The 20,928-nt window shown below is 48.9% G+C and overlaps 1 protein-coding gene across 1 annotated transcript in view; it reads right to left on the bottom strand.

The window, feature by feature from the left end:
* WDHD1 (WD repeat and HMG-box DNA binding protein 1) overlaps nucleotides 1–18,843 on the bottom strand; it is a 73,166-nt gene extending 54,323 nt beyond the window's left edge. The window contains exons 1-8 of the mRNA XM_083167283.1: nucleotides 18,554–18,843; nucleotides 15,615–15,700; nucleotides 14,773–14,884; nucleotides 7,078–7,229; nucleotides 6,205–6,316; nucleotides 2,115–2,165; nucleotides 1,912–2,007; nucleotides 882–974 (exon numbers count right to left, since the gene is read on the bottom strand). Coding sequence (XP_083023409.1) covers nucleotides 882–974; nucleotides 1,912–2,007; nucleotides 2,115–2,165; nucleotides 6,205–6,316; nucleotides 7,078–7,229; nucleotides 14,773–14,884; nucleotides 15,615–15,691 — 693 coding nt within the window. The 5' untranslated portion in view covers nucleotides 15,692–15,700; nucleotides 18,554–18,843. The remainder of the gene's footprint in view (nucleotides 1–881; nucleotides 975–1,911; nucleotides 2,008–2,114; nucleotides 2,166–6,204; nucleotides 6,317–7,077; nucleotides 7,230–14,772; nucleotides 14,885–15,614; nucleotides 15,701–18,553) is intronic.
* Nucleotides 18,844–20,928: the final 2,085 nt, after the last annotated feature.

Here is a 20,928-nt window from a genome sequence, read left to right as displayed (position 1 = left end):
CTGGTTAGTCTCCACGGCAATGTAAGACTTCTTCCGCCATTGGTGGGTGGCTTATTCTTCCGCCACTATCAATATTATTTTCAAGTATCCCCAATCGGTCTGCAGAGTACCCCCATGGGAACAAGTACCACAAGTCGGGAATCGCTGCTCGGAGATCTTGGCTAATAATGCACATGATCTGTGTGTACACATTTCCGTAAGGAAAAGGTCTATGTCGACATCGTCAAAAAAGTCAACACATGCAATAGGTCGACATGGAAATAGTCAACATATGAAAAGGTCTACCTGAGTTTTTCACAATTTTTTTCTTCATATTTTGGACTTTCATACATTACCTAATTGTTCATTCTAGCACCCTGCATCTTCCAAAACCCATGCAGCTCCTCTTCCTCTTCTGGGTGTCGCTCGCTCTGGTGCTTCTAGCACATTCCTGGTCTGGATATCAGTGCGGAAATATAGACCACACTGTGCTAGAAGCACTGCAGCAGAGAGCGACATCCCAGGCAGGGAAGAGGAACTGCACAGGTTTTGGAAGAGGCAGGGTTCTAGAATGAATGCTACATTACTATCCACGTGGACTTCAATTAAAGAACGTTGTGCCGAGCGTGGAGGTAGCGGTGCGAGGCAGAGCCATGCAGAGGTCAGGTTATACTAATTGGGTTGTCACGTGCTCAGGTGTCCACCTTGACATGGTTCCACTTTTTCATCAGTGTCGACCTGCTATATTGAACCCCTGGTAAGTGGGGTTACATGCTTACCCAACTATTTGGCCACAGCAGGAATAGTACAAAGTTAAAAGGTTTCTATAAAAATAAACTACTTCAGGAGTTACAAGTCTATCTTGTGGTACAGGCGGCATCCTAAGTGTGAGCTTCACTTACCTGAGTTATAAAATCATCTGACAGAGAGAAAGTCGTCTTCCACGTAAATCTCTCATAGAATTGAACGGCTTTATCAACCGGAACCGCGAGCAGCTGTGGGGACAAAGGAAGCAGAAAGTTACAAACACAACTTCTACACTAAAATCTAACACGAAGGGCCTAATTCAGACCTGATCGCAGGACAAAATTGTTCTCCAAATAGTAAAAAAAAAAAGAAACATACTGCACTGCAGGTGGGCAGATGTAACATGTGCAGAAAGAGCGAAGGCCCTCATATACTGGGCAATGTACCTGCAATTTGAGCACAGGAAAAGAGCCCAAATTGAAGGTGACTGACAGCGGGTCTGATGCAATGCGCAGTCCCATTCGCATCGCAATGGACCATCCGAATCGCCCCTGCTGCCGAAGCAATCTCCTTGATCGCTTCTGAGCTGAACAGGCATGGCATGTAATCCTGCCGCTCGGGAAGGTTCCGGGCGGCTCAAGGGAGCACTGCATGTGAATTCTCAGAGGGGAGAAGTCACTGCAATGTATGGGGGCTATTAGATTTGGGTGAATTATTTTGTTTCTGTGCAGGTGTTTTTTTTTCAACACACCCCAACCAAATCTAAACCTCTGCACGTTACATCTGCCCCTCCTGCAGTGCAGCATGGTTTTGCCCATTTTGAGACCAAATTTGCCCTGTGATCAAATCGGAATTAGGCCTTTAAGATACTAGTATTAAAATTGTGTGTATTCCCATTAATCTTTTCATGACAGAATCTGACAAGTTAAAAGAAAACCCAAAATGATATATTGACACAGAGCATATATTTGCACAGAAGGTAACTGATGAATGGAGATTACAAAATGACCAGTTCATGAGAATATATGATCCGTTACAAACTTGCTGCATACGGAGAGAGGGCGCTGTGCAGACAGATTGGAGGTGGGAGCAGATAGGGGGCTTTTAACTAAGTGTGATTATAAGGTGCTGTTGTATATGGCCAAAACACGTTCCTGACTCTTAGACCCCTGGTTGCTGGCTCACCCGTCCACTCTTCGGCTGCCATTGCAGGCGGCAAATGGACTTGGCGTTGATGACATCATTACATTTCGGGAGTAGGGCCAGGTTCGCTTCACAACTCTGAATAAAAAATTGTGAAGGAAAAAAAAAAACAACAAAAAGGTTTATTACAATGCAGCAGCTCTGGTCATTATAACTATTCTGCCAATCTTCCACAATGTACCAACCTGGTCATCAATATTCCAAATTCTCACTGACCCATCGCAGCCTGCTGATGCCTGGAAAGCACAAAATAAGGACTTATACATGCGGGATTCCACGCAATCATATACAAGTTAATTTCAACATGAGCGGCATATAACGGGCACAAGGGTGGTCATGCAAGACCATTTTCTATATAGACTATATAGTGTACATTTGCATCTATGTGAATGTGTTGCGTCTTCTATCCAACACAAGATCATTAGAATGCACTAATTAGCGCTAGTGCATTATGTTCCGAACAAGACAACATTATAAAGACAGATCACACACACACACACACACACACACACACACAACAGACTTAGCCAACCCTAGCTGTTATAGTACTAATGTCCCCGACAGCCTCTGGACTGTAGGGAATGCTGGGACTAGTTGTCTCTGGTTTACACTTATGATTTGTGTCCCCAGACCCCGTATTGCTGTTAACCGTTTGAGTACCAACGTTGCTGTGAGGGATCCTCAAAATACCGCTCACAGCGATCTCTCAACGCAATGATGGTACTCAAAGGGATGTTATTTTTTTATAAAAGACCAATAAGGATCAAATGCAATTGCACCATTTTATTTTCATCTATGTATCTAGTAATAGTGTTCTTTCTAGCACCCGCCATCTTTGAAAATCCATGCAGTTCCTCTTCCCTGCCTGGGGTGTCGCTGTCTGCTGTGGAGTTTCTAGCACAGGTCTGGTTTGCATATCAGTGCTGATATACAGACCACACTGGGCTTGAAGCACAACAGCAGACCGCAACACCCCAGGCAGGGAAGAGGAACTGCATGGGTTTTCAAAGATGGCGGGTGCTAGAATGAACACTAAGTAACATGAACTTTTCCGTTATTTTTCACAGCAGAATTGCGTTCTGTAACGTACTTATGAGGTGACTCGGGGCCACGTTTGAGAACCCCTGCACTTGATGTTGCTCAAGTCGCAGTTGCTTCTTCCAAAAAAGCAATTTTACATTTGGTTTTATACTGTAATTAAACACAATCTTATGGATTTCTTTGCGCAAACAGTGGAGAAATGTATAGCAGCTCATTCGCAGCAAAATTGTGTTTGGAACGGCTCAGCTCATCGCGGCAGAGACCGCTTGGCTCAGATATCGCTGGACTGCTGCCTCTTCTATTTCCCACCAGACAGAAAACTCGCTTCAGGGCTGAACAATGCAACAGATTTCCAATGGCTCTACTGAGTGCGACTAGTCATTTACCAGCTTATGTCCCAGCAGCTTGCATCCTTACACAGCAGTTCACACAAATACATATTGTGCAATGCTGCAACAGAAACCCATTGCCTTAGCTGCTAACGATTAATCACATGTACTATGATGGAATGAGCACGTCATTCGATGTGTCTACAGAAACCGTTCGCTTATAGCAGGGGAGGCCAAACCGGTCCTCGAGATCTACCAACAGTCCACATTTTCCAGATCACCTAGCTGGTGCACAGCTGCAGTCATTACTAACTGTCACATGACCTAAATCACCTAGCTGGTGCACAGCTGCAGTCATTACTAACTGTCACATGACCTAAATCACCTAGCTGGTGCACAGCTGCAGTCATTACTAACTGTCACATGACCTAAATCACCTAGCAGGTGCACAGCTGCAGTCATTACTAACTGTTACATTTTCAAAACTGCTGCATTCATTCCTACTATAGATCCACAGGTTGCCGGGAAAACATGCACCGTTGGTAGATCTTGAGGACAGGTTTGGCCACCCCTGGCTTATAGTCTAGGCATGTGACAGTATTGGGAAGCAGTAACCGTAGCACATTCGACTCTACACAGTACTGTGTAAGACGTATTACCTTCCACCTACCCAATAGAGCAGGAATGTCCAAACTGTGGCCCTCCAGCTGTTGTGAAACTACACATCCCAGCATGCCTTGCCATAGTTTTTGCATCCCTTTTAGCAAAACAAAAGCAAGGCATGATGGGATTTGTAGTTTCCCAACAGCTGGAGGGTCATAGTTTGGATATGCCTGCAATAGAGCTTTTGATTAGCAGGGATATCTGGTATTAACAGACTACAAATTGGAAAAGTCGCTATGAGTGTAAATCCTGAATAAATGTATATAATTGGCCGGTTTTAGGGATGAGTTTGTGGCGCGGGGCCCTCTTGGTTGCTGCAGCTGCACTTATTTGAAGCCACTTATTTTACTACCTATGTAACACCTTTTATTATTATAATTATTATTTCTCATCAATGTACATTATATAGAATACCGTTAGAAAAGAGTAGTCATTTGAGAGTTTAACTCAGATTGTGGCAGATGTGTTAATCCTGGAGAAGTGATTAAGTGGAAGGTGATAATGCAGCAGCCAATCAGCTCTTAACTGCCAAGTTACAGGCTGGGTTTGAATAATGAGCTAGGAGCTGATTGGATGCGGCGTTATCACTTCACAGGCTTAATACTTCTGCTCCATTGTGTTTTTCTATCTACAGAACTTCCCTTACACAAGGGATATATACAGTATTGCCAGATTATCTAGAAGCAAGGGGTGTTGCTTTCCGTAGGTGCAAATATATTTATATAGTTTCTGTGCAGGGTAAATACTGGCTGCTTTTGCATGTAGCCCACAGATGTCAGACCGCTGTGTTCTAAAGGCCCCCATACACTAGGGCGACTTGTCGTAAAGACAAGTCAGCCCCGATTTCCCCTGAGCTTCCCCGGCAGCTCCCCGGGGAGCTTGATAAGATTTGGCACTTGATGTGGCAGGGGGCGCCGCGGGGACCGGAAAGTCAGCAGCGGCGAGCGGCGGGAGGCCTGGAGCATAGTAAAAAAAAATCCTATTCAAAATCTGGGCGGCCGCTGATTGGCTGAGCTCTCAGCCAATCAGCGGCCGCCCAGATTTTGAATAGGATTTTTTCTATTCTCCCGCTCGCCGCAAGGTCTGGTGTAGCGGCGAGCGGCGGGAGTAAATCCTATGTAAAACGGTGGGGTGCGGCGCGCTGCTAGAAGGGCAGAGGCAGCGTACAGGGGACGCTGCGGGGGACAGTGACAGCGACGGAGAGCCGGGCAGGGGGAGGCGGGAGCTGTCAATGCTGGAAAAAAAAAGCCCATACAATGAATGGGAAGCCTGTGATTGGCTGAGTGCTCTCTCAGCCAATTGCTGAGTGGCTGAGAGAGCGCTCAGCCAATCACAGCCTGCCCATTCATTGTATGTTTTTTTTTATTCCAGCGCTGACAGCTCCCGGCTCCCCCTGCCCGCCTCTAAGTTACTGCCGCCTCTGTGTCCCCCGGCCCGCAGCGCCCGCTGACTCCACAACTAGCAGTGTCCCCCACCCCCAGCTCCCTCCACCTGCCTGGAGCATTTACAGTTCCCTGCTCCGGCTCCCCCTACCAGACTCCTTCGGCGGCGGGGACCAGTCAGGGGAAGCGGCAGGAGCAGGCTGGAAGCGGGAAGTGGTCCGGGGGAGCGTCAGGAGATGTAGCGGCAGACGGGGACCACAGAGACTGGGGGCGCAGCGGGTGAATAGAAAGAAATCCTATTCAAAAGACTGAGCGGTCGCTGATTGGCTGAGAGCTCAGCCAATCAGCGCCGCGGCCGCCCAGTCTTTTGAATAGAATTTCTTCCTATTCTCCCGCCGCGCCCCCGGTCTTTACTCTGCATCTGCGGTCCCCGCCTACAGCTCCCCCGAACCGGTCCTCAAGGTACCCAAAGATATATCGGATCTGAAACATTGTGGGTGCTAAAAAGTACCCACGATGTGCCCATGATGGGTCAGATCCGATACATCTTATGTTCAGCAGGTCGGACGCCCTGATCCGATCCGATGCGTGCGGGAACGCGCATCAGATTGGATCAGATGTCACAAACTACCAATTTTGGGCCAATTTCACCCGATTTATCGGCCCAAAGTGCCGAAATCGGCTCAAAATCGCATAGTGTATGGGGGCCTTAACACTACAGTTTAGATTTCATTATGAACACACCCCACCCAAATCTAACTCTCGCTGCACATGCTACATCTGTCCCCCCTGCAGTGCAGCATGGTTTGGCCCATTTGGCTAACAAAGCTTACGCAGACCCAGAATGTAATAAACCGCACCAGATATTTATCCTTCGGATCATATGAAACGCTCAGAACAGGCGCATCGTGTCCGCGAAACGTTTTTTGAACGCTGCTGTCTTCCACCTGCACAACTTTCACCAAGAAATCACTGTAAAAACAAAACAGAATGTTAGTAAGAACATGCATCGGATCATTGCGCACAGCAACTGGAAAGGGAGAAGGCAAGGGAAGCGGATACTTCAAATGTCACCCTTTCTGTATATCTTTTATTCAACCCGATAGCTCTAAATGTTGCCACAAAGTAGCTAGACCTGTTGCAGGGTGTGATATGCACACATCGGGGCCTGTACCCCTGTTACCAGGCATGGCTGGGTAATATCACTGCCATCCATGCCTCTGCTGTTCATGCCTGAGACCTGTGCATGTGATCAGCATGTAGGCCCAGTATTTCCTCCTTGGCAGTTCTCTCAGAGGCAGAGCATAAGTGCCGCCATCTTGTATTCAGTCACATGACTGCATCTGCCAACCGGGTTCCTGCAGTCACACTCACATGTTCGGCCCAGCCAACAGGTACAAGGAGAACCCTCCTTCTCCAGTGATACATTCATAGGCAGAGCAAGACTTCTCCTAGAGATCAGTATCCAGACTCCTGGCTGTGGTAGCTTCTAGCTTATGATCTAATCTCCTTTCCTGCATTACCAAGTAAATTCTACATCAGACTGGGGGGACAGGGACAGGGACGTGCACAAACCCGAAGTTTTAACAGGTTTTCAACACTCACATGTCATAGGAACAACTAGAACCAATGAATCTGTTACTTCCTTTGGCTCTTCACAGGATTCCTAGTCTTCGATTGCAGTACACTCATAATAGATCAAAATGACAGCAAACCCACATACACACACTTACCCAGAGCCAGCTGCGATTTTGGTGCCATCATCATTAAACACCACATGATTGGCACTGGAGGTGAAACGCGTCAGTATTCCATCTGGCTCGCCATCTGGAAACGTGTGCATCTGAATGGCATTGTTGGACGATGAGGTGACTACTTTGTCATTCTGTGGGGGAACAGAAAAAGAAAAGATTAATTCTGGATTAGACGGCTGTCTATCTGATGTGTGCTATACAGATGGGTCAGGTCCCATCTTTGCAGGGGATGGCGCTGGCGTCGCCAGCCGCCATCCCCCGCCAGCGCCATGGCGATGGTGAGAAGAGGGCGCGCGCGTCCCCTTCCGACGGCGCTTCCATCAGTTCCCCGGGTCCCCGCCGGCTTGCCGGCGGTAACCCGGGGTCCCCGCCGCCTGCCCGCACCCCCCACTAACCCCCCCTAACCCTGTCCGTCTCCCTGAGACGGACAGGGTTTCCGTCGCGCTAGCGACGGAGACTGAGACGCGCGTGAGACGCACTTGCGTCTCAGACTCCTCGCTGGCGAGGCTGCTGGCGGGTCGCCAGCGCGTACGTTCTGGCGACCCGCCAGCAAGGATGTAGACAGTAACATACTGTATGTACGGCGCTGCCAACCACTTTTGGCTCTGTGTAAATAAAATGTAATCATAATAACAACAACTTAGCATCGATGTTGGAACGTAGGCACGTCCGAAGACGCTTACAGCGCACTGGCCACTGAAGAGCTGTATTTTCTCTATCATTCTTATGGGATACAGGGAAGTCGTTCTTAACGATGGGGAAAAGAGCATATCCGAAGGAGACAGGCACATTATAAAAATTACACTGGGTGTACTGGCTCCTCCCCTCTGTTCCCCTCCTTCTAGTCAGTTTGAGAACTGTGCCTCAGGAGAAGCACGCATCAGGAAGAGCTCCAGAGAGTTTTATCTTCTGTTTAATTTCTTTATTATTGTGGGGCTGCTGTTTGGACTAACAGCAGTCCTGCGTCGTGGGAGACTAGGGGAAGGGTTCAGCTGCTGGCCACTTCAAGGTACCGAGCTGTCCCTGCCACAGGACCACCGTCCTGAGTGGGTGTTGTTACCGCGGGCATTGTGCTGCAGCGCGCACACCCCTGGCATGCCGCACACCCCTAGTCCAGTCTGAAGACGTCAGTGGTGAGTATTACCCCGGGGTCCCCCGCCGTGGGGTCCCCGGGTTACTGTGCGGCAAGATGGCGGCGGTATCGGCGGTGCCCTGCACAGGGACCGCGCAACCCCCTGCCTACACTGGGACAGGGTACTGCCTCCTGTATTGTCCAGGGCAGTTACCAAAGAGGTTTGGACTTTCCCCAATGTCAGTCTCAGTATAAAACGCAGGTAAGCTCCGGCGCCATTACGCTGGGCGGAGATAACCCAGAGTGGGACCAAGCTCTGTGAGGGCGCCAAAACCTGCTTCCTGCTTCTTCCCTGGCTGCTGGAAACGCCATTATACTGCTCCAGACACTGCTCAGCGGTGTGGAACAGAGGAAATCTGCTTGCAGAGACAGCTTCAGGTTTTCAGCGCTTGTGTACTTGTACACTTGCCTGCATACACTGTAGAGTACTGTTAACATTACTGTACTGTTTACCAGCTCTTAAAATCGGAAAGCTAAGGTTGTTTGGTGTATTGGTCCCCTCCATTATCCTCTGTACACCACCCCACTAGCTTGTTAAGCTGTACAAGATCAGATATAACTACACATAGTAATTATCTGGATAAATCACACTGCATATCCACTGTGTTTGCACTGTGTGTGAGGGGAGACTGTTTGTTTGTCACAATGGTGAGGAAACTTACATGTATGGTGTGCAGTGATAAGTTTGTGCCAGCATCTTCATCACAGGTTACTTGTGGGCCATGTATGTCCCCACAAAGCAGTGGGGTCCCCCCACAACTTACTGGGCAGCAGAGTAGCACACAGGACCGCTCACAAGAGCCTGCCTGGGCAACAGGGATGAAAGCCATGCTTGAAACTGTAACTAGACAGTTAACTGCTACTGCAGCACAGACCCAGAGGGTGCAGAGGGAGCTTGCTATCCTTTCTGCCAGAGTTGATATAATCACTCCTACCCCTGGGGATACTCGTAAGAGAAGTGCCCCCTCTCAAACCCCTGATTCTGGGGCTGATGATGGGGATGATGATGATGATGATGTGGGAGATGCAGACGCGGGTGATGAGGAGCCTGATGCTTCACAGTCACTGCTGCGGGGCACAGAGCCATTAATTATGGCAATCAGGGAGGTGTTGGACCCTCCCTTAGCTGAATCCTCTGAAGGGGATGCTTTCTTTGCTACTCAGAAAAAGCAACAGGTGGTTTTCCCTGAGCAGTCTGACCTGGAAAGTAATTTCAAGTCAGCATGGAAAAACCCAGAAATGAGGTTTAAAGTGGCTAAGAAATTTAGAGCCACGTTCCATTTTGATCCTGCGGGACGCAAGGTGTGGGAGGAGCCACCGGAGGTTGATTCTTCTGTGTCTCGCTTAGCTAAAAAGATGGTGCTTCCAGTACCAGGGTCGTCTTCACTGAAAGACACCACGGACAGAAAGGTTGAAAACACCCTTAAGTCCATTTTTACTGCCAGTGGCGCGTGTCAGCGTCCTGTCTTAGCAAGTTGTTATATGGCTAAGTCTATATACACGTGGGCCTCCCAGATCCAGGAAGGTCTTCTGGGTGACATGACAGTAGCGCAGGTGTCTGAAAAATTGCACCATATTCATGACACAGCTAAAGTTCTGTGTGAAGCGCAGAAGGAGTTAGGAGCCATCAACGGCCGTAACTCAGCCATGGCGGTGTCAGGGCGCAGATCCCTCTGGCTGCGGCAGTGGGTAGCTGACGCTGACTCCAAACGGAGTGTAGAAAACCTCCCCTTCACAGGCGGCAGGTTCTTATGGGATTGATTTAGATGAGTTAATCTCTAAAGCCACGGCAGGGAAGTCCACATTCCTGCCATCAACCCCACAGGCGCCCAAGCGTCCTTTTCAATCTCACTCCCAGCAGTCCTTTCGGACAAGTAAATTTCGCCCTAAAGCCAGGAGTGGTTCAAATGCTGCCAGAGGCTCCCGGGGTATATTCAGGAAGCCTTCTGCTTCGGCCACCTCAGAGCGGCCATCCGGGGCAGCTGCAGGTAAACGCGCAGCATGACGGTGGGGCTCCACCAATAGCTCCGGCAGAGGTGGGAGCCAGACTGGCGTTCTTCGGCCATGTTTGGGAAGCCTCGTGCCTCAATGCTTGGTTACAGGCTCTTATTATGCACGGCTACAAGCTGGAGTTTGCAGTACAGCCACCTCAGAGGTTCTTCAAATCAGGCCTTCCAGCGTCCCCAGAGGACCAAGTGGTGTTGCAGCAAGCAATCCAAAAGCTGGTACAGGCCAGGGTGATAACCCCGGTCCCTCCCCTAGAGAGGGGGCAGGGTTATTACTCAAATTTATTTGTAGTCCAAAAACCGGACGGGTCAGTGCGCCCGATTCTGAATTTAAAGTCCCTGAATCCCTTCTTGACGGTAACCAAGTTCAAGATGGAGTCCATGCGGGCCGTTATAGCGGCAGTGGAGGAGGGGGAGTTCTTGGCGTCCTTGGACGCGAAGGACGCCTACCTTCACATCCCAATATGGGCCCCTCATCAGAAATACCTGAGGTTTGCGCTACTGAACGATCACTATCAGTTCCGCGCACTGCCGTTCGGCCTGTCCTCAGCCCCGCGCATATTCACCAAGGTGATGGCGGAGATGATGGTGGTTCTAAGGAAACAAGGTATTTGTGTGATACCATACTTGGACGACCTGCTGGTAAAGGCGTGGTCGCCAGAGGAATTGCAGGCAGCCTTACAAGTTACCATACAGACCCTGTCGGGTCATGGTTGGCTCCTGAACTTAGCAAAGTCCTCTCTGATCCCTTCACAGAGACTACAGTTCCTGGGGATGGTGATGGACACGGCTCTCATGAGAGTGACCCTGCCACAGGACAAAATTGTAGACATTCAACAGCTGGTCACAGACTTGTTGAAACCCCCCAGGTGACGGTGCACCAGTGCATTATCCTGTTAGGAAAGATGGTGACCTCCTTCGAGGCTCTCCAATTCGGGAGGTTTCACAGCAGGACTTTCCAGCTCGACCTCCTGAGCAAGTGGTCCAGTTCACACCGCCAGATGCATCGGCGGATTGTGTTGTCATCTCGGACCAGACTGTCACTACAGTGGTGGCTCCACACGCCCAACCTACAAGCAGGGCGGCGGATTGGCATCCAGGATTGGGTCTTAGTCACCACGGATGCAAGCCTCCTGGGTTGGGGTGCAGTGACCATGGGTCAGTCCTTTCAGGGCAAATGGACCCTATTGGAAACACGCCTCCACATCAACAACTTGGAGTTACGTGCTGTGTATTATGCACTTCTGAAGGCGGCCCCTCTCCTCAGCGGACAGGCGGTCCGCATCCAATCAGACAATGCCACTACTGTGGCGTTTCTGAACAGGCAGGGCGGGACCAAAAGCAGACCCTGCATGCGGGAAGCAACAAAGATCCTGTCCTGGGCAGAGAGTCACTGTCAGGCTCTTTCTGCCATATTCATACCCGGGGTGGACAACTGGGAAGCAGACTTCCTCAGTCGCCACGAGCTCCATCCCGGGGAATGGAGTCTACACCACCAGGTATTCAGTTCTCTGGTGGCTCGGTGGGGGACCCCACTAGTAGACTTGATGGCATCAAGACACAATTGGAAAGTATCCAGGTACTTCTCCAGGGCAAGAGACCCTCAGGCAGAAGGAGTGGACACCCTCTCCATACCGTGGACGTTCAACAGCCTGGTGTATGTCTTCCCACCGATTCCCCTAGTGGCTCGGGTGCTAAGGAAGATAAGAAGAGACGGAGCCGAGGTGATTCTTGTGGCTCCGGACTGGCCACGAAGAGCGTGGTACCCAGAGCTTTTAAGTCTGCAAAGGGACTCGTGGCGCCTACCTCTGCAAAGAGACCTGCTCATGCAAGGCCCGTGCGTCTTCCAGGCCTTGGAACAGCTTTGTTTGACGGCCTGGAAGTTGAGCGGCAGATCCTGACACAGAAGGGATTTCACACTTCAGTCATCAGAACTATGACAAGTGCAAGAAAACCGGTAACGGCTGCACATTACCACCATATCTGGAAAAGATATGTGGGTTGGTGTAAGCAGGAAAAGTTTACTCCTTCGGAGTTTAAACTTTGAAAGGTTTCTTAGATTTCTTCAATCAGGTCTGGACCTGGGCCTACGTTTAGGTTTCTTGAAGGTGCAGGTATCTGCACTATCTGTCTTTTTCCAAAAGAAGCTGGCTAATATACCTGAAGTGCAGACATTTCTGCAAGGAGTATTGCATATACAGCCTCCTTTTGTGGCCCCTACTCCACCATGGGACTTGGATGTCGTTCTGACGTTCCTAAAATCCTCCTGGTTTGAGCCATTGGAGGAAATTGATTTGAAATATCTAACATGGAAGACGGTGGTCTTACTAGCCCTAGCTTCGGCTAGGAGGGTCTCTGAGCTAGGGGCATTAACTTGCAAGAGCCCATATTTGATCTTCTATGAAGACAGGGCAGAATTGCGCACTAATCCGCAGTTTCTGCCTAAAGTGGTGTCTGTGTTCCATGTGAACCAGCCAATTGTGGTTCCTGCTAGTGGGCCTCATTCTGAGGTGCCAACATCTTTGGATGTGGTAAGGATTCTCCGTGTCTACATCAGGAGAACAACGAGAATTCGCAAGACTAATGGACTTTTTGTCCTTTACGATGCCGAAAAGATAGGGCGTCCTGCTTCTAAGCAGTCTATTGCACGATGGATCTGTGCAACCATTAAACAGGCTTATGTGGTAGCAAAGCTTCCTATGCCTGCTGGGGTGAAAGCCCACTCAACTCGTTCAGTGGGGACTTCCTGGGCGGCTGCCCGAGGAGTATCGGCCTTACAATTGTGTGAGCCGCCACATGGTCAGGCCAACACACCTTTGTCAAGTTTTACAAATTTGACGCTCTGGCTACTGAAGATACACAGTTTGGGCAAGCAGTGCTGCGGCAATAAGTTCCGCACAATCCCGCCCGTTCTGATGTCTTTGGTATATCCCAATCGTTAAGAACGACTTCCCTGTATCCCATAAGAATGATAGAGAAAATAGGATTTTAATACCTACCGGTAAATCCTTTTCTCAAAGTTCTTATGGGATACAGGGCGCCTGCCTCTGTGCGGAGGTTTGCCTTACTCACTTTGTGAGATGTGGACCAATACTGGGTCCTTCTGTTGCCCTTTTTTGTTCCTTGCGGACATAAGGGTGTAGGTTACCAAGGTGACTTACTGTTACATAGTGTACCTTAACGGTTCACGAGTGTAGATTGTCACTTAGGTGATAATTCTTATAAATTGTTCCAGTTGGAACACAGTTCAAAAAAGTTGTCATGTTTGACATGTTCTTAGGCCCTTAGACTTCCCAGGTTCTGTGGTCGCTAATGTGGTCTATGTACGTTGAATGTATGTTGGGTGTGCTGGATGAATCTCACCACGGTAAATATTACACATATTCCTCTCATATTGTTCTTCTCCTTCGGCACAGTTCCCTTAACTGGCTAGAGGGAGGGGAGCAGAGGGGAGGAGCCAGTACACCCAGTATAAAGTTTTAAATGTGCCTGTCTCCTTCGGATATGCTCTTTTCCCCATCGTTAAGAATGACTTCCCTGTATCCCATAAGAACTTCAAGAAAAGGATTTACCGATAGGTATTAAAATCCTATTTTTGTCACAATGGAGTTGGAATATATATTAAATACTGTCAAGGTAATATGGCTAGGCCTGGTGTGCATTTAAAGGGCTTGTAAAGAGGTCTGATGCCATGTAGTGTGTGTGGGGGGGAGGGGGAAAGCAGATGGGCATTCTAGGGGCATAGAAGAGGTCTAAACTACAATAGAGGGGCTTACGGGGAGCCAACAAATGTTTGGTCTTTCATTAATTTCCTTAAACAGTTTTATTCTTTACTCCAAGGGGATGCGGTCATTTGGTCTACTGCATTATGGTCGACAGTCATTAGGTCGAATCCATTAGGTCGACATGCTAAAAGGTCGACATGACTCTAGGTCGACATGGGAAAAGGTCGACATGATTCTAGTTCGAAAGGTCATTAGTTCGACAGGTCATTAGTTCGACAAGGTCATTAGTTCGACATTGTCTATGTCGACATTCACAAGGTCGACATGGAGTTTTTCACTGTTTTTTGAGCCAACATGTGCCGACAGGCGGTATTTCATGCCCTACCATCCACTAGGGCGTGGTGGGAGAATAAAATAGTGTGCCGAGCGTAGCGAGGCACCGTGCCCGACGCATAGCGAGCGCAGCGAGGGGATGTAGTGCACTTTAAACTGTGTCCATGTCGACTGTGTTGACATTCAGGTAAAAAAACAGTGAAAAACCCCATGTCGACCTTGTGAATGTCGACATAGACAATGTCGAACTAATGACCTTGTCGAACTAATGACCTGTCGAACTAATGACCTTTCGACCTAGAATCATGTCGACCTTTTCCCATGTCGACCTAGAATCATGTTGACCTTTTAGCATGTCGACCTAATGGATTCGACCTAATGACTTTCTACCATAATGCAATAGACCAAATGATCCCAACCCACTCCAAGCCATAGTTAATGACGGGACCAGAAACAATGCATTATGACCCAAGCTTACCTTTAACGCCAAAGAATAGGCCTTTTCTCCAACACTGATAGACTTTGGGTCATCGTCGTCCATACTTTCCCAGATCCGTATGTCCCCATCGCTCCCACAGGTCACGAGACAACTGGGGAAGACACAAGTTATGTAATGGAGATAGGTTCTTCCCGTTTATATGTGAATAGACATGACCAGATCAAACAGGTACATCCTATACAAGCAATCGCTTCTATTTGTTAACAACCCCTGATTTAACAAATAGAAGTGGTTGCTCGTATAGCACTTATCTGTTCAAACTCGGTCCTCAGAACCCTGCACAGGTCACGGTTTCCAGGTCACCCGGCAGGTGCATTCATTACTCATTGACACAATTTAAAAGACCCACAGGTGGAGCTAATTATTTCACTTGTGATTCTGAGAGGAGACCTACAAAACATGCACTGTGTGGGGTCCCGAGGACCGAGTTTGAGATCCTGTGTGTTAACTGATATCTAAGATTACTTAAGCTCAGTACAGTTGCTATTGCTCATCTTCCCTTCTCCATAATGTCATCACAATATAATTGGGGTGGTGCAATAAACAAAAATTAAATGTTTTCATGGTTCTTCTTTTGCGGCCGCTGAGTGTACAACTTATTTTAGGACAGTTTTCCCTTCCATACCCAATTTCTGCCAATTCATATTTTGTTACATGACATCAGCCCTCTGACCACACGGGCAGCGACAAGTGGCACCAAAACCACTAGCGTTTGTCATGTTGCACGGCCCAGTCTGCCGCACTGCGCCATGATAGCCCAACCCCCACATCTGTAATTCACCTCAGGTTGTGGTGTACTACAGATTGCTAGAAGCGCTCACCTTCCAGTATCATTAAACACGACATCTGTGTGCCCCTCCGGGTGTCCATACCGCATCGGCTTCTTCTCAGCAGGCATTATCTAACGCTTAGGAAAGATGAATCGTTAGCACTTCATAGGAAAATAATGAGGCCAGATTCACAATAAATATTACTTTGAAAAAAAATCACGCAAAAAACTTATGTTGACCTTTGCCATACAAAATGCATATATACAGCATGCACAGCGGCCGCACACAACGCGTATATAAAGCACGCACAGCGGGTGCACACATCATATATAGCAAGCGCACACAGCATGCACACACCACACACACAGCGGCCTTACACAACGCATATATACAGCAGCTGTATAGATTGTATATAGCACGCCCACTCAGCAGCTGCATAGAGTGTATGTAGCGCGCGCACACACACACACACAGCAGCTGCATAGAGTGTATATATAGCGTGCACACACACAGCAGCTGCATAGAGTGTATATATAGCGCGCACACACACAGCAGCTGCATAGAGTGTATATATAGCGCGCACACACACAGCAGCTGCATAGAGTGTATATATAGCGCACACACACAGCAGCTGCGTAGAGTGTATATATAGCACACACACACAGCAGCTGCGTAGAGTGTATATATAGCGCACACACACAGCAGCTGCGTAGAGTGTATATATAGCGCACACACACAGCAGCTGCGTAGAGTGTATATATAGCGCACACACACAGCAGCTGCGTAGAGTGTATATATAGCGCACACACACAGCAGCTGCGTAGAGTGTATATATAGCGCACACACACAGCAGCTGCATAGAGTGTATATATAGCGCACACACACACACAGCAGCTGCATAGAGTGTATATATAGCGCACACACACAGCAGCTGCATAGAGTGTATATATAGCGCACACACACAGCAGCTGCATAGTGTATATATAGCGCACACACACAGCAGCTGCATAGAGTGTATATATAGCGCACACATACAGCAGCTGCATAGAGTGTATATATAGCGCACACACACAGCAGCTGCATAGAGTGTATATATAGCGCGCACACACACAGCAGCTGCATAGAGTGTATATATAGCGCACACACACACACAGCAGCTGCAAAGAGTGTATATATAGCGCACACACAGAGCAGCTGCATAGAGTGTATATATAGCGCACACACACAGCAGCTGTATAAAGTGTATATAGCACACACACACACAGCAGCTGTATAGAGTGTATATAGCACACACACACACACACAGCAGCTGTATAGAGTGTATATAGCACACACACACAGCAGCTGTATAGAGTGTATATAGCACACACACACACAGCAGCTGTATAGTGTATATAGCACACATAGCAGCTGCATAGAGTGTGTATATAGCGCACACACACACACACAGCAGCTGTATAGTGTGTATATAGCACACACATAGCTGTATAGTGTATATAGCACCTGTATAGTGTATATAGCACACACACAGCACCTGTATAGAGTGTATATAGCGCGCACACACACAAACACACACACACAGCGAGTGTATATAGCGCGCACACACAGCGGTTGTATAGAATGTATATAGCACACACAGCAGATGTATAAAATGTATATAGCACACACAGCGGCTGTATAGATTGTAAGCTTGCAGCAGGGCCCTCCTACCTCAAAGTCTGTCTGTCGTTACCTAGTTTGTTTTATCACTGTCTACAATTGTAAAGAGCAACGGAGTCTGCTGCGCTATATAACAAACTGTAACGGAATCTGCTGCGCTATATAAGACACTGTAACGGAATCTGCTGCTCTATATAAGACGCTGTAACGGAATCTGCTGCGCTATATAAGACGCTGTAACGGAATCTGCTGCGCTATATAAGACGCTGTAACGGAATCTGCTGCGCTATATAAGACGCTGTAACGGAATCTGCTGCGCTATATAAGACGCTGTAACGGAATCTGCTGCGCTATATAAGACGCTGTAACGGAATCTGCTGCGCTATATAAGACGCTGTAACGGAATCTGCTGCGCTATATAAGACGCTGTAACGGAATCTGCTGCGCTATATAAGACGCTGTAACGGAATCTGCTGCGCTATATAAGACGCTGTAACGGAATCTGCTGCGCTATATAAGACGCTGTAACGGAATCTGCTGCGCTATATAAGACGCTGTAACGGAATCTGCTGCGCTATATAAGACACTAACGGAATCTTCTGCGCTATATACGACACTGTAACGGAATCTGCTGCGCTATATAAGACACTGTAACGGAATCTGCTGCGCTATATAAGAAACTCTAAATAAATATTGAGGGCCAGATGTATCAAGCTTCAAAAAGTGATAAAGTAGAGAGCCAGCCAATCATCTCCTATCTGTAATTTTTCAAACCCAACCTGTAACACACTCCATTTTATCACTTTTTGAAGCTTGATACATCTGGCCCATAGTCCAGGATATGGTCTCTAGGTCAACTACTAAAAGGTGGACAGGACTAAAGGTGCCCATACACGTTACGATAAGCAGCGTGCAATGCGTTGCGGTATGGGGCGGATCGCACCGCATGCGTGCATTTTTGCATGCAATTTGCGTCCGATGATATCAGCGGGCAGTACAAAAAGTATGTGCAGCACATACCTTTTGTACTGTGCGATGCCCGCGGGAGCGCGCATTGCACACTGCTTATCGCAACGTGTATGGGTACCTTTAGGTCTACAGTCAATAGTTCAACATGAGTTTTCCACATTTTCAGTGCGAGGGGACGCGGTACACTGATACGCTGCCATGTTGACATACGCCAAAATTCTGGACTAAAAAATATGAAAAACTCATGTCGACCTATCGACTGTTAACCTTCCCATTGTCGACCTTATGCTTGTGTCATCCTGTTCCATGTGTTGACCTAAGCCCTGTCGACCCTATGACCCATATCCTATGATGGCACATACCGGGTGCGGGATCTCCTATTCCGGGAACTCCGGCTTTGAGTTTGGCGGGTAATGCTGCAGCTGCTGGCGGGAAGCGGAGGAGCCGGCTATCCAGGATATGGGGCTGTGCCCGGGACTCCCCGCAGAACAGCAGCCGATGGCGGGACACAGCGGGTGGGAACAGCTCTGCCAGCAACCGCTACACACCGGGGGGACCCAGCAAGCTTCGGGGGACAGAACTGATGGATGCGGGGGTTACAGGAAGTGCGTTCCACCGGTCGCAGCATGGTGCGTTCCACGACTCGTTTCTTGCGGCCACGCCCCGTTTGCAAGATAAGACCGCCTACCTGATGCCTGAGTGTCGAAGCTTGCCCCGCCCAGCTGTCTTGTACTAAATGACATATCCTTATGGCCCTCCCCCACACTATTACTATTGCTGGCCGCTGCTGCTGCTGCTTCGCTGTCACCACTCTCTGTGCCTGTCCCTCCCTCTTACCCCCCCCCCCCCCCCCCACCAGTGCTGCTGCCTCCCTGTTACCCCACCCCCACACACCAGTGTTGCCCCCACACCAGTACTGCTGCTGCCTCCCTGTCCCTCTCATCGTGCCTGTCCCTCCATGTTACCCCCCACACAAGTACTGCTGCTGCCTCCCTGAGTCTCTGTCACCCCTCTCACTGTGTCTGCCCCTCCCTGTTACCTTACCCCCCGGGCCCCCACACCAGTGCTGCTGCCTCCCTCTCACCCCTCTCACTGTGCCTGCCCCTCCCTGTCCCCCCCCCCCCCCACACCAGTACTGCTGCTGCCTCCCTGTTACCCTTCCCTGTTACCCCCACACCAGTCCTGCTGTCTCAGTGTCACCCCTCTCACTGTGCTTGCCCCTCCCTCTTACCCCCCACACCAGTACTGCTGCTGCCTCCATCACCCTTCCCTGTTACCCCCACACCAGTCCTGCTGTCTCAGTGTCACCCCTCTCACTGTGCTTGCCCCTCCCTATTACCCCCCCACACCAGTGCTGCTGCCCCCACCCTGTCACCCCTCTCACTGTGCCTGCCCTCCCTGTTACCTGTGCAAAGTGACATAGCTAACCATTACTCCGTGATTTGTAACTGTACCGGAACTGTCCCATTTGCAGTCGCTGTAGATCGGACACATAAAACAGTGCATGGATCCGTTCTGCTGCAATTCCTAGTAGCTCCACTTTCCTCGTCTAAAGCTGGGTACACATATGTACAATCGTCGGGCCGTTCTTCCGATCTGCGGACGAACGGCCGTTCGATTGTATATATGTGTACGCTGTCCCGATCCCTTCGTTGCGATCGATAAACGGCCAAAAACGCTCTTGGCCGTCCACGGTCGGTCGGTCGCAGGTTCTTTGCTGCTTAATATTCTTCCGACAGGACGGCTCCATATCGAAAGAAAAGTGACATGTGTACGCACATTCGATCGATATGCAGCCCGTTCCTGCGATCATTCCTCCCAAAAGCAGCACGCCCATGTGGGTGTTGACTAGCTGCGTCATCCCTCCATCAGCGCAGCATGTAAACAACAGGAAGTCTTCTCCCCCGTACTTTCCGCGCCATGCTGTTAAAGAATATTCGTTGTGTGTGCATTCCTTTTGAAATAAATAATCGTTGTGTGTGCATTCCTGACAGATATAGTTATAGAAGTAGATAGATAGATAGATAGATAGATAGATAGATATGTGATGTTCATTGTTCTGCATAAACACTTAACATTTATTAAGAAATACTGACAAAAAATACTGTGAACACTTTGTTTATTTGGGTGGTCGGACCTGAACAGAGTATCACATACAGGTGCTTGCGTTAAGGTGTAGCAGGAACGCCCACCCACCCAAAAAACATAAAAACACATTTGAACATGGTGGTGTATGTAGTGGAAAGCGGGCCCACGGCAGCAACGCATCACATGGGAACATCCCGGCCTGCTCACATGTGATGCATTGCTGCCGTGAGACTGCTTGCCATGACATAAGTGCCACGTGTGAAGGTGTAGCAGGAAAGCCCACCCACCCAAAAAACATAAAAACACATTTGAACATGGTGGTGTATGTAGTGGAAAGCGGGCCCACGGCAGCAACGCATCACATGGGAACATCCCGGCCTGCTCACATGTGATGCATTGCTGCCGTGAGACTGCTTGCCATGACATAAGTGCCACGTGTGAAGGTGTAGCAGGAAAGCCCACCCACCAAAAAAACATAAAAACACATTTGAACATGGTGGTGTATGTAGTGGAAAGCGGGCCCACGGCAGCAACGCATCACATGGGAACATCCCGGCCTGCTCACATGTGATGCATTGCTGCCGTGAGACTGCTTGCCATGACATAAGTGCCACGTGTGAAGGTGTAGCAGGAAAGCCCACCCACCAAA

This window comes from Crinia signifera, chromosome 12 (genome assembly GCF_055691185.1).
Source record: "Crinia signifera chromosome 12, ASM5569118v1, whole genome shotgun sequence".
Classification (NCBI taxonomy): domain Eukaryota; kingdom Metazoa; phylum Chordata; class Amphibia; order Anura; family Myobatrachidae; genus Crinia; species Crinia signifera.
This window is presented reverse-complemented; position numbering and strand designations above follow the sequence as displayed.